This window comes from Megascapheus bottae, chromosome 16 (assembly GCF_031878675.1).
Source record: "Megascapheus bottae isolate mThoBot1 chromosome 16, mThoBot2.hap1, whole genome shotgun sequence".
NCBI lineage: Eukaryota > Metazoa > Chordata > Mammalia > Rodentia > Geomyidae > Megascapheus > Megascapheus bottae.
In genome coordinates this window covers 8,466,575-8,479,202 of record NC_143524.1, presented here as the reverse complement: position 1 = coordinate 8,479,202, position 12,628 = coordinate 8,466,575, and the positions used below count along the sequence as shown (strand labels likewise).

The 12,628-nt window shown below is 41.0% G+C and overlaps 1 protein-coding gene and 1 pseudogene across 6 annotated transcripts; one reads left to right on the top strand and one right to left on the bottom strand.

The window, feature by feature from the left end:
* Positions 1-2,228: 2,228 nt before the first annotated feature.
* LOC150052566 (glycine N-phenylacetyltransferase-like) lies at positions 2,229-9,858 on the bottom strand. Of its 5 annotated transcripts, XM_090347620.1 has the most exons (5): positions 9,749-9,858; positions 8,647-8,754; positions 6,559-6,685; positions 5,345-5,516; positions 2,229-3,099 (listed from the first exon to the last, which is right to left on the bottom strand). In XM_090347620.1, exons 1-5 carry the CDS (start codon positions 9,824-9,826, stop codon positions 2,697-2,699), a joined length of 888 nt encoding a protein of 295 aa, XP_090203746.1. In that variant the 5' UTR covers positions 9,827-9,858; the 3' UTR covers positions 2,229-2,696. The 5 variants fall into 5 exon arrangements, with proteins under 5 accessions (XP_090203746.1, XP_090203748.1, XP_090203749.1 ...); XM_090347622.1 differs by lacking the exons at positions 6,559-6,685; positions 8,647-8,754; positions 9,749-9,858 and adding exons at positions 5,658-5,806; positions 5,908-5,990; XM_090347623.1 differs by lacking the exons at positions 6,559-6,685; positions 8,647-8,754; positions 9,749-9,858 and adding exons at positions 5,672-5,806; positions 5,908-5,990.
* Positions 6,562-12,052, top strand: LOC150052565 (small ribosomal subunit protein eS24 pseudogene; annotated as a pseudogene). Its single transcript, XR_016538033.1, has 2 exons — positions 6,562-6,646; positions 11,555-12,052. The product of XR_016538033.1 is annotated as a small ribosomal subunit protein eS24 pseudogene (transcript).
* The last annotated feature ends 576 nt before the right edge of the window (positions 12,053-12,628 follow it).

The window sequence follows — 12,628 nt, the reverse complement described above, 5'->3', positions numbered from 1 at the left end:
TGCCAATGAAAGCACCAGCCCAGAGAACCAGGCAGACACAAATTCGCAATACAGAAAAGGAGTTTTAAATGTCAGTAGAGGTCACACAGGCTAGTTCTCTCAGTATAGGGGGCTGCAGCATGTATTGAGAAGATATCTTTTTTTCATATATTTTTATTGAAATTAATAGAAGGGTTACATGATATTTGCCAGATAGATGGTGCATTAATTCCCATACATTGATACCTTTTCACATGTCTTGGTCCCCATTTCCCTCCCCCCCACCCCCACCCCTCATCTTGTTTTTCCCCCTTCCCTATCCAATTTCAAATAACCAAATACAAATATATCCGATATATCAGGTAACAAAGTGAGATACTGTAACAATATGAGATAACCAAGGGACAGCAAAAGAGATGAGATATAACATAGTACCTTAGGAACAACAATCATTCATTATATGGCTTATGTTTCTATATCCTAGAGATCCTTTCATTTAGCGTCATACTATATGGCCTTTTGTATCAAGGTTTTGTTCTATTGCAAATCTCTGCTAGGAGAGCCCAAGGTTTCTACTGATTATGACAAATGAGGGAAACCATTGAGCCTAAGTTCCTTTGAGTCTGGCTTACTTCACTTAATATGATCTTTCCTAAGTCTTTCCATTTCCTAACAAATGGGGCAATATCATTCTTTCTGACAGCAGCATAGAATTCCATTGTGTATAAATACCACATCTTGTTGATCCACTCATCAACTGAGGGACATCTAGGTTGGTTCCATATCTTTGCTATGGTAAATAGTGCTACAATGAACATTGTTGTGCTGGTGGATTTAATATGTCTTTGTTTCTGGATGATTGGGTAAATGCCAAGTAGTGGAACTGCTGGGTCACAGGGGAGCTCTATGTTTATGCTTTTGAGGAACTGCCATACTGCTTTCCATAGTGGTTGAACAAGTTTGCACTCCCACCAACAGTGTAGTAGTGATTCCTCCTGGCCACATCCCCTCCAGCATCTGTTGTTATTAGTTTTCTTGATCCTGGCCATTCTAACTGGAGTGAGGTGGAATCTTAGAGTTGTTTTGATTTGCATTTCTTTTATAACCAGAGATGTTGAGCATTTCTTCATGTGTCTATAGGCCATTTTTGTTTCTTCTTCAGAGAAAACTCTAAGTCTTTGGACCATCTTTTAATGGGATGTTGTTACTTTGGAGATTAGTTTTGGAGTGATTCAATTTTTTGAGCTGTTGATATATTTTAGATATGAGGCCTTTGTCCGTTGTATGGTTGGTGAAGATCTTCTTCCACTCTGTAGGCTTCCTAATTAGTTTACTAGCTATACCCTTTGCCATACAAAAGCTCTGCAGTTTAATGGACTAAGCTCAGGGCAAGGCAGTTTTCAGTTGATGCCAAAGATAGTCCATTGCCAGGGCAGGTCAGCAGCTGTGGTCAGACCTGGCCAAAGAGAAGTCCACTGATGCAGGTGGAGCCTAGAGATTTCTGTGGTTTTCAAGAATGGGGTGAGGACTAACAATTGGCCTTGTCATCCAATTTCAGGGACCTTAAAGGGGAGGCAGACAAATGAAATAGGGGAGGACATGCTAACAAGATGAACGTATCCAGAGATGCACTGGGTCAGAACTGAACTGCAAATAAGATCCACGCTAAATGACATTTCAGCTGGTAGTCTAGGAAACAAACAAAAAAAGCAAACAGAACAATCGGGCCAATGTGTCAGAAAACGGCTCTGTTCATTTGCTTTACAAAAATCAATCTGTAACTACTCCCAAGCCACCTTGTAAAAACGTTCAGCACACACGATAAGGTTTAATTCAAAAAAATAATGACTCACAGGTACCAAATGTAACTACTATCATGTGGTATGCAGTATTTATTTACATATACAATATTTTAGCATGATTATTAAGCACTTTTTATGAACACATTTTTTTCCAAAGTATCTATTGAAAAAATGGGACACACTACACCCCACCTACACCCCACACTACACTACATTAAGAAAGAAGAGAGAGGAAAAACATATGGTATTTACAAGACAATACCACATCTTGGCAAAGCGAGTAAGACCTCATGATAGGCACGCAGGCACATGGGAAGCAGGAGTTCCTGGAGAAGCATTAGGATAGATGCAAATGAATCAATACTGTCACTGAGGGCCAAGGAATGTGGCTTAGTGGTAGAATGTTCACCTAACATACGTGAGGGTTTGAATCCTTGGTACCATATAAAATGCCACTGGAAGCCTGGTGCTGGTGACTCATGCCTGTAATCCTAGCTACTCAAAAGGCTGAGATCTCGAGAATGATAGTTTGAAGGCAGCTTGGACAAGAAAAGTCCATGAGACTCTTATTTCCAACAGAGCCACTAAAAAGCCAGAAAGTGGAACTGCAGATCATACAGTTAAGTGCAAGCCTTGAGTAAATAAAGCCCTGGGACAGGCCCAGGACTGGCACCAAAAACAAAATATTCAAAAAGTATAAAAAACTGAACAAGGAAGTGCTAGGTACATTGAGTTCTGACCATGCCAGGTCTGCTAGAAGTAAAGGGTATGTGAATCTGGGACCATGGCCACCCCGTTCTACTTCTGTAAATCTCAGCCGTGAGTGAGCCATTGAAAGCTACATTCAGCTCACTCTGTGTCCAGTCCTCCATGACGCCAACCACTCACACTCCAGCCTTCTGTTTACATCTAGTCTCACCAAGGCTCACAGTTCCACTGATTCCAATCACAGGGCAAGAGAACGTACTGCAGGGTTTCACACATTCTCTGCACAATTTTATTGGTCTTGGCTGTATTATTATATGCAGGGAAGCCAAGGGTTTCCAGAGTCTGACCCTGGACATAAAGGACATAGGAGCTGAGGCCTTGGGCCCGGTACTTGAACACGGTTCCCCCCATTCGAATCTCCCCGGTCTGGTCCATCAGAGCCCAGGACACAGGACTCCCCTCGGGTCCCATCACACAGGTGCTAGGAAAAGTTTGGATGCAGCGCTTGATGAACTTCTGGCTCCTCTTGTTGCCACCTAAATCCCAGAACTGATCCACCAACTCCGCATGGGTGTCATCCAGTGAGGCGAGTTTGAACATCTCCTGGTTACTGTTGACAAAAATGGGAAAGAACAGTCCAGAATATTAGCTACACTGGGAAACATTCCATTTGTTTCCCCCCAGCCCTCCTCAAACCATAGTGAGTGGCCAGTAGACTCAGGTCAGGCTGCGAGAATCACAACATTCAGGTAAGACTCATCCGTGTGTGACAGTGGGTGATAGCCCCTGCTTCCATTCCTTCTTACACACGTTGGAAATGCATTCATGGTACTTTGGCCAAAAGACAAAAACTAATGATATAAGAATGATTTTGTGGTGAATACCTACGACTGTGGAAAAGATTGGCCCAGTCAGTACTGCTCTGTATCACATGCTGTGACTCTCCCATACAGGAGACACATGCTGTCATCCTCTATGAACAGATGAGGAAACTTAGTAAGTAAATGTCTCAACACGCTCATTAGCAAGCAATTATTCCTGATTGTAGAATCTTGGATTCAGGAGTGCTGATATCCAGGCTGATTGGACACCATGTTGAAGACATGGCAAAGCTGACGCCGTATCCAAAATGGGAAGAGCTGATGGCCCCTGAAATCAGGGACTGAAATGCGAAGGTCCCTGAATGACATAAAGAGCCTGGAAAGAGCTCAGGATGTGGACCTAGAGAACCTCCACTCAAACCCCAGGAACTGCCTTCAATGACTGCATAGTTACAAACACTCCATCCTGAGACGATGTGCCTCTAAGGAAGCAGAAGGAATGTCTCCTACCCTGACTGTCTCAAGGTGAAGTAAGGATCTCAGGAGATTCTCAGCAAGAGGTGCTCTCCAGGCTCTCCGGCATTTCACATTGTGAAGACAAAGCTGCTTCTTACACATGAACACACAGAAGACCAGGGACTGAACCTCTGTAGATCGAATTCCAATACTGTTTCCAGCTGTACTCAGAGTGACACTAGAAATGGATGAAGGGAAGTATGCAGTTCTCTTGACTGATTTTTTTTGTGGGTCATGGGGCTTGAACTCGGCCTGGGTGCTGTCCCTGAGCTCTTTAGCTCAAGTCTACCACACAACCCCTGAGTCTGGCCTTCTCCATGAGCTCTTCAGCTCAAGGCTACCACCCTACCCTTGAACCAAACCCCACTTCGCATTTTCTAGAGGTAAACTGGAGATAAGAGTCACAGATCCTTTTGTTCCTGGGCTGGATATGAACTTTGATCCTCAGATCTCAGCCTCTTAAGTAGCTAGGATTATAGGCATGAGCTACTGCGCCCAGCTCTCTTAACTGATCTTTTACGGAAAAGATTTTCTATATGAAGTAGCCTCCTGAAATATGTGTTTCTAAAGAGCTTACTACATACCAGGCATACTTCTGGTCATTAAAGACCCATCAGGATATAATAGAAACAGGATCCCCACTGTTAAGTACTTTCAATTTTGCAAGGAGACTAAAAAAAAAAAGGTAGATATATACTCCGATAACCTACCTTGGGTGCAATGAAGAAAATTAAACTTGGGTTTTATAACAAAGAAGTATGTGTTTGGTTTTAGTATTCTGAGAAGAACTGTCAAAGGAATTAAAATTGGAGAGTATGAGTAGCAAAACAAGAGGGGAAATAAGTGGTGATTCGAAGAATGGACATTTTAGGCAAACAAAGAGCAAATCTAGTCACAGAAAGGCAGGTGTGCACATGTGAGAACCAGGTAGCAGAAAACCCAAGATGCTGGTACGAGAGAGAGCAAGAGGCACAAAAACATCCAAGCACCTGTGGCTCACACCTATAATCCTAGCTATACAGGAAACTGAGATCAGAGGATCGAAGTCCAAAGCCAGCCTGAGCAAGAGATTCAGCTCCAGTTTACCAGCAAGAAGCTGGAAATCAAGCTGTGACTCAAATGGTACAATGCCAGCCATCAGCAAAAAGGCCAAGCAAGAGTATGAGGCCTTGAGTTCAAGCCCAAGAACACACACACACACACACACACACACACACACACACACACACACACACACACAAGATGTAGCCTCAGAGGTGAAGGGATGACATCCTATGGGCACCATAAAAGAATACAAATGTCATTCAAGGTGGGAAGAAAACCATGGGTGGCTTGTAAGCAGATGAATTGCATGATCCTCATTATATTCTAAAAAGAACAGCCTGGAAAATGGTGTAATGTCATCCACATTACATACTGAAGAGATCAGTACTGGGTAGAGAGTCAAGAGTGAGCTCATGGAGGAATCAGAACCACTTTGAGTGGCTTTAATACAGAGTTATCTATAACTCAACTCACATGGTCTTGGGTCTGCCTAAATTAGGAGCTAAATTCTTAGTGGCCAGCAGAAATGGCACCAGTCTTTGAGCAGTCTTAGGTATCATATAGAGAATGCGTTGTGTTTTCTTCACCCTGGACAAATTAGCAGCTGCAAGGCATTGTATCACTTCATCCAGGCTGGACTGTGAACCTAGAAAGAAGCAGATTTAGAAACATGCAAGAAGTGACCAGGTGCCAGTAGCTCATGCCTATAATCCTAGCTACTCAAGAGGCTGAAATCTGACACTCAAAGTTCAAATCCAGGCCAGCCAGGAAAATCCATAAGCCTTACCTCCAATTACCTACCCACCAAAATCAGGAAGTGGAATGGTGGCTCAAGTGCTAGACTCTAGGCTGGAGCAAAACCTCAGTGACCCAATGCAAGTATGCATAAGTGAGCATCAGATCATCTTACCTCTAGTGTTGTCACTATTTGTGCAGCTGTGGACAAAGACATGTTCCCCTTATGTAAAACACAATACTGCACGCCCACCAAAGGCTTCTGAAAGCCAGGGAGGCATGACATTTAAATAATGGCTGACCTTGAGTGTGCACATGATTATGTACCCCATTTGATCCTTGTGTTGATCCCCTGCTTTATGCTTTTTCATTGTCTTCATTTATTTATATATACAAGAAAACTGAGCACTAGATAAATTGAGTCACTTGCTCAACAATCATAAAGCAAGACCCTGAGCAAGAATGTCTGATTGCAGTGGGCATGCTCAGAACCACACCATTCTTCATCCCTGGTGACTTACGGGGCATTCTGTGCACAGAGGATGTCATTCTGATTCCAGGAATGGAATTCCAGAGAACAAACCTGGGCCCCACACCCAGCTATGTCAGGACACTCTGAACATGTCTTCAGACTACACCATTGCTCCTCAGTCAATAAGAAATTCCTTTCTCCGATGTTGCTTTGGTTAATCCCATTTGAAATCTACTCCACTGAAAAGATGGAAGGAAACCAAACCAACGGTACCAAAAAATCAAAGGCGAGTAAAATTCGAGGAGACATTGAAAGTGGCTGGTGTAAGCAATTCAATTTATTTCCTATTGCCCCACCAGAATGAGATGATCATTAGATAGAGAGTCTGAGGTCTGGTCGTTTGGTAGAAGGAGACCCTCATGGAAAATGACCATTCAGCTATCCAACCACAGTCAGGCTCTGCACATGTCCCTGGCCTTACTTTGAATCTGCAGATGTTGTTTCCAGTTGATGACATCCAACCCAGCAAGGGACTCGTGACAGTTCTTGGGTTCCTTGGAGAAGATTTGGTAGGTGTTGGTGAAGTTATCCAGGTTATCTGTCATCTCCTGTTGGTTGGGTGACATGGAAAGCATGAGATTGCTTATACCAAGGAATGTCAATATTTCCTTGCATCCTATCATACTACTTTTGTACCGACTTAAAGATGCATGTTATAGGGGCTGAGAGTTTGGCCTAGTGGTTGAGTGCTTGCCTAGCATGCACGAAGACCCAGGTTCTATTCCTTGGTACCACATATATAGAAAAAAGCCAGAAGTGGTGCTAAGGCTCAAGCGGTAGAGCTCTAGCCTTAGGAAAGTCCAAGGACAGTGCTCAGGCCCTGAGCTCAAGTTCAGAACTGGCTAAAAAAAAGATGCATGTTATTTTCACATATTATCTCCACATCTCAATTGTGTTCATCATGAAATCAAGGTGACTTGACTGTTATACTAGCAAATTTTCCTGAACAACCCCCTCAATTCACTCATAACCAATTCAACAATAATAGTACAAAAACTTGGCATGTCTTTGCTTGTGCTACTGCGATTGGAACTTGGGGGTTGGGTATTGTCATTTAGCTGCTTTGCTCATAGCTGCTATTTGAGCCATACCTCCATTTCTGACTTTTTGGTAGTTAATTGTGAATAAGTCTCACAAATGTTTCCTGCCCAACCTTCTTTTCCAGGTATCTATCCTATCTATCAATAGCTCACTCTGTATCTACTGTTATGGGTTGCTTTATCATCTCAAACCCAAATAGATTTTTGGAAAACTCATGAGAATACCATATATGTGATTTTATGTGTGTGTACGTATGGCATAAATAGATATATTGCAAACATATATTTATAGAATAGACATATAATATATAGCATACACAAATGTAATATAGAAATATCCCAATGTATATATGTACATGCCTACAGATATAGAGATCTATAGATAGACAGATAGACAGACAGCCAACTCATTGTTCTCTAGGATTTTGTTTTTTCTCTAATGGTTCTGTGTTTCCATACATATTCAGAATAATAGTGATTGTCTATTCATTTGTGCTTTAAAGGCACTATGCATTTTTATTTTGTTTGCCAATAATTTATGCCAGATAAATTTAAGATTAACCTTTATGTATTTTGTATGCATAAATTTTCACTTCATATTTTCAAATGCATATAACATATTTTTATTTGAGCTGCATTCACTTTGTGTAATTTAGAAGTCTATACTAAAGATACATTCTCAAGTATTTCTTTTTTTACTGCCAGTCCTGGGGCTTGAACTCAGGACTTGAGCACTGTCCCTGGGCCTTCTGAAAGCTAGACCTCTGCCACTTGAGCCACAGCACCACTTCCAGCTTTTTCTATGTGGTAGTGAAGAATTGAATCTGGGTCTTCGTGCATGGTAGGCAATACCACTATGCCAAACTTCCAGCTCCATCAAGTATTCCTATTGTAATCTTTGTCTCTATTTCTTGAACATTCTTCATATTTACTTGCATACAATTGTAGATGTTGTTTCCTCTGTGTGGAATGTGTCTGTTGCTCTGTTCAGCCTCTCAAACCTACTTAATATCAACATCTAGTCTGCGTGACATGTCTATTGGGTAGCACTGCCTTCAGCCATCTCATACCCTCTGAAATTCTCATTTTAGCCATCGCTTAGCCAGTGGCCCCTTCTGCATCTTAAAGAATAATCATCAATGTCAATTGCTTTCTTCCTTTGTTTTCCTTGGTGATACTGAGATTTGAACTCAGCCTCATGCTTGCCAAGGAAGCACTGTAGCACTTGAGCCATGCACCCAGACAAGAACAATGTCATAAACAGAAATAAATGCTTCTGCCTCTTCCAGCACATGTTTGCATCTGGTTGAGTCCATCTGTTCATCTATGTTTTCCTGCAGGACATGTGCGTGTCAGCCTTGCTAGAGCTCCTCCCTGTTTCCCTGGAGTCTAGCGTATGTCCAGGTTCATGTTACACAAACAGCAGATGCAAGCACAGAGTCAAATTTATTCCCCAGCAGACAACTGACCTGCTCCTGAGGACGAATGAGCACGGTATTATAATCAGGCCACTTGTCCACCAGGGCCTTTAACTTGAATGGGTTTCCCTTGTTCATGTGGAAGATGGTACTGTACACCTATAACATTTCAACACAGTGGGAGGTCAACATAGGACAGTGAAGAGCCCTGTCTTTTTCCTCTACCAGAAAGAGGCTTCCTTCTATGAGAATCGTGGTGTGTTACTGAAAAGGTATTTAGCTCAATTTTCAGGTTATTTTATTCTCCCAAACACAAATAGATTTTTGCATGAAGTCATTGAAATGCCATGTATATATGTGTGTGTATATATGGCATATAAATATATAACAAATACACATTTATATAATATACACATGTATAATATATAATATATTCATATATTGAGCTCTTGTCTCTTGTATTTTGAGCCTCTGTTGTTTTATGGATAAAGTCCAGCAGTTGTTAAGTGTTTTGAGCAAATTAACATCTTTATCTAATAAATATTCATACATCTATTTATATGATACAAAGACATTATAGTTCGCAAAGTTCTAGTTTCCTTACAGAATATTATCATGAAATAAAACTTCCATAGAAAATACAACCAATCTATTCAAAATGAAAATTACTTTCCCCAAATTGCACATAATCATTTAAGATTCAATAAATATTTACTTACTACTAGTACCAAGGAATAGTCATGCGGCTAATTTCTTAACCAGAAATGTGTCTATTTAGAAAAACAAATTAAACATTAATGAATTCATTTTACTGAACTTTGCAACTCTGGAAAACTTCCCATGCAAGAAACTGTAATTCTTGGGAGAGTTCAGGCAGTGTTTTTCAGTCATGATGCAGCAAAGATCCCACTACAGTGGAGGAATCGCTTTGCCAGTCACCAGCAATCTGGTTTTGCTCCAGTTATATAGGCACAGTCCCCATTTCCACTTCAGTGACATGGCTGCCATCTATCTCCCTTCTATCAGGGTGCTGTGAACTAAACCACAGGCCACAAAATGAGGGCCTGTCACAGCACAGGGGCCAGCAGGTCTTCTTGCTCATCCATTCTTGTTTGATAGGATAGACAGTCTGTTGTCCTTGGAATGTCCTTACCTTCAAGGACTCAGGGAGGCTCTTCCTTAGGGATTTCTCCAGCCTCTGCAACATCTGTGGGCCTTGCAAAGCAAACATCTTGGCAAGTATCTCAGCCTAAAGAGAGGATCTGGAAACATAAAAGAGTGAGAGGAGCTGGACAAATAGATACAATAGGCTTGAGCTCCATTCCTGTTGTTTCATTGGGTTTCCATTCTGCAATTTCAAGAAAAAATAAACCTAATGGAAAAGAGAGAGGTGTCTCTTTCTGGAATCCCCTTTACTGTCATTTAATTTTTTTTAACATTTTAGAAAATTTTGTTTCTATTCTTATCACACCCAGAATTCCAGCAAGATATACTAAGTTAGACTGTAAAGAATACATTACTATCCTTTCTCATTTAGTTTCTATCCATAGTAAGACTGTCTCTGACACTTCGAAGCTGTATAATAATATTGAACAAGTTACTTAATTCCTCTTTGGCTGTGTTTCTTCTTCCAAATCAGTTTTTTCAAAGGGTATAAGTGAAGCTGGATGCCAGTAGCTCCTGTAATCTTAGCCACTCAGGTGTCTGAGATCTGAAGATCGTAGTTTGAATCCATCCTGGTAGCAAAGTCCATAAGATTCTCATCTCCAATTAAAGACCAAAAATCCAAAAGTGAAGCTGTGCCTCAAGGGGTAAGGTGTTAGCCTTGAACAACAATAAAAAAGGCAAAGGACAGAGCACAGGCCCTCAGTTCAAGACCAAAGAACTTGAACAAAAACCAAACAAACAACAAAACCAAGACCAACAACAAATACCAGTCATTGTTCTTGTTTTTATTTCCAAGTCATGTGTGAATCCTATCTGTTCAATGAAATCTCAGTTATCAACTATCCTCAATCTTTGTTCCATCCCTAAACTTAACAGTGTATCACTAACTAATATGAAGTCACATTTTTACACTTTGATCCACTGTGTCAAACTGGAATTATTACAAGAATAAATTATAACATGCTAAGAAAAATAGTCAATAGAAGGTTGTGCCTGACAAATGAGCAGGTCAAGTGCTTTGCCTAAGCTTTGTGTGATTTCAATAGGGGGCTTTGCTTTTTTTTTTATCTGTATTTTTTTGTCTTTTCTTATTTGGCACTGGGGATAGAACCCAGGACGTTGCACCTGCTAGGCAATTGCTTTGCCACAGAGCTACATCCCAGCCCCAGGGGGCTTTGCTTTTAAGAGTGAGCTACTTGGATCTTAAAGAGACAGCACAGGGTTATGGGAAACCAACTCTTCTCTAGGCTCTTGAATTGCCCCATGTGTCTTTTCCTTAGGAATGGTAAAGAAAGGTCATCTTGTTAGACTCACAAAGTAGCCTTAAACTTGCAAAATCCTGTTTGTCACAGCAAAGTATCATTAGTCTCATTTATCTCTCTGCTACCTTTTACCTTCCTGCCATAGATGAGTACTGCTTTAGCCTGTGTGTGTGTGTGTGTGTGTGTGTGTCTATGAACTCCATTAATTCCTTTTAGGAAACTGACACCAGTTGGCTTCTTGTCTTCTCACTTTAACTCCCCAAATCTCTGGTCACTGAGCTCAGGGCTTTCTTTTCTTTTGTCTGGTCTTTAAAAACACTCATCCTTAGAAGGAGCAAAGGATGCTGGTATTACCTCATTTCTGTTGCCTCCAATTAATTGCCATTGCCATGCTACCATGAGAAGCCTGTTGCTTTCACATATTGGGAACGCTTGGACTTAGGACTTTTCTACATACATTTTCCTTTGCCCTACTGTTTTCCTTGGTCAATAATGGATCTCTCGCTCTTTTCCTCCCTGGCTGTCTGAAGGTCTGCGGGGATCATGAATGACACAGTAACTATTTGGACCAGGAAGTTCATGACCAACTGACTACTTCAGAGGAAGCAGATGGTGATTGATATCCTTCACCCTGGAAAGGCACAGTACCTAAGACAGAAATCCAGGAAAAACTTGCCAAAATGTGCAAGACCACACCCGATGTGATCTTTGTTTTTGGATTCAGAATCCATTTTGGTGGTGGCAAGATAACTGGCTTTGGCATGATTTATGATTCCTTGGATTAGGCAAAGAAAAATGAACCCAAACACAGACTTGCAAGACATGGCCTGTATGAAAAGAAACCTCAAGGAAACAGCAAAAGAACCCCCAAAACAGAATGAAGAAAGTCAAAGGTACTGCCAAGGCCATGTTGGAGCTGGCAAAAAGCCAAAGGAATGAAGATCCTGCAATGCCTTCAACTGCAGTGATGACAAATTTTTCACAGAGGATTAATAAACTGTAAGAAAAAAATCTTTAAAAACAAATAAATAAAAATAATGGATATATGGACTGGGAGTTTGGCCTAGTGGTAGAGTGCTTGCCTAGCATGCACGAAGACCTGGGTTCGATTCCTTAGTACTACATACATTAAAAAAAAGCCAGAAGGGGTGCTGTGGCTCCAGTGGTAGAGCTCTAGCCTTGAGAAAACCCAAGAACTATGCTTATACCCTGAGCCCACACCCAGTACTGGCAAAAATAAAAAAGGATGTATTATGTTATTTCTCATCTCTTTTGTTGTCCCTTGGTTATTCTCACATTGTTAGAGTATCTTATCCTGTTATCTGGTATACTGTATGTATATATATATATATATATGTTTATTTGAAATAGGATAGGGAAGGGGAGAAAAGATAAGGGGAGGGGGTAAGGGAGGGAAATGGGGACAAAAATATGAAAGGGGTATCAATGTCTGTGAAGTAATGTACCTTCTATCTGGCGAATATAACCATAATCCTATTAATTACAATTAAAAAACAGTAATAATAATAATCATGGATCTCCTATGTCTCCCTGACTTTTCTCAGGCTTAGAAGTTCCCAGCACGATTTATCCACACATCAAGT

What these genes read in the sequence shown, in the direction of transcription:
- LOC150052566 (XM_090347620.1), bottom strand. Translation starts at nt 9,826, where the DNA reads ATGTTTGCTTTGCAAGGCCCACAGATGTTGCAGAGGCTGGAGAAATCC. An exon ending in GCCTCCCTGAGTCCTTGAAG is followed by an intron (nt 8,755 to 9,748) that starts GTAAGGACATTC and finishes GAAATGTTATAG; the next exon opens with GTGTACAGTACCATCTTCCA. An exon ending in ACAACATCTGCAGATTCAAA is followed by an intron (nt 5,517 to 6,558) that starts GTAAGGCCAGGG and finishes GCTTCTTTCTAG; the next exon opens with GTTCACAGTCCAGCCTGGAT.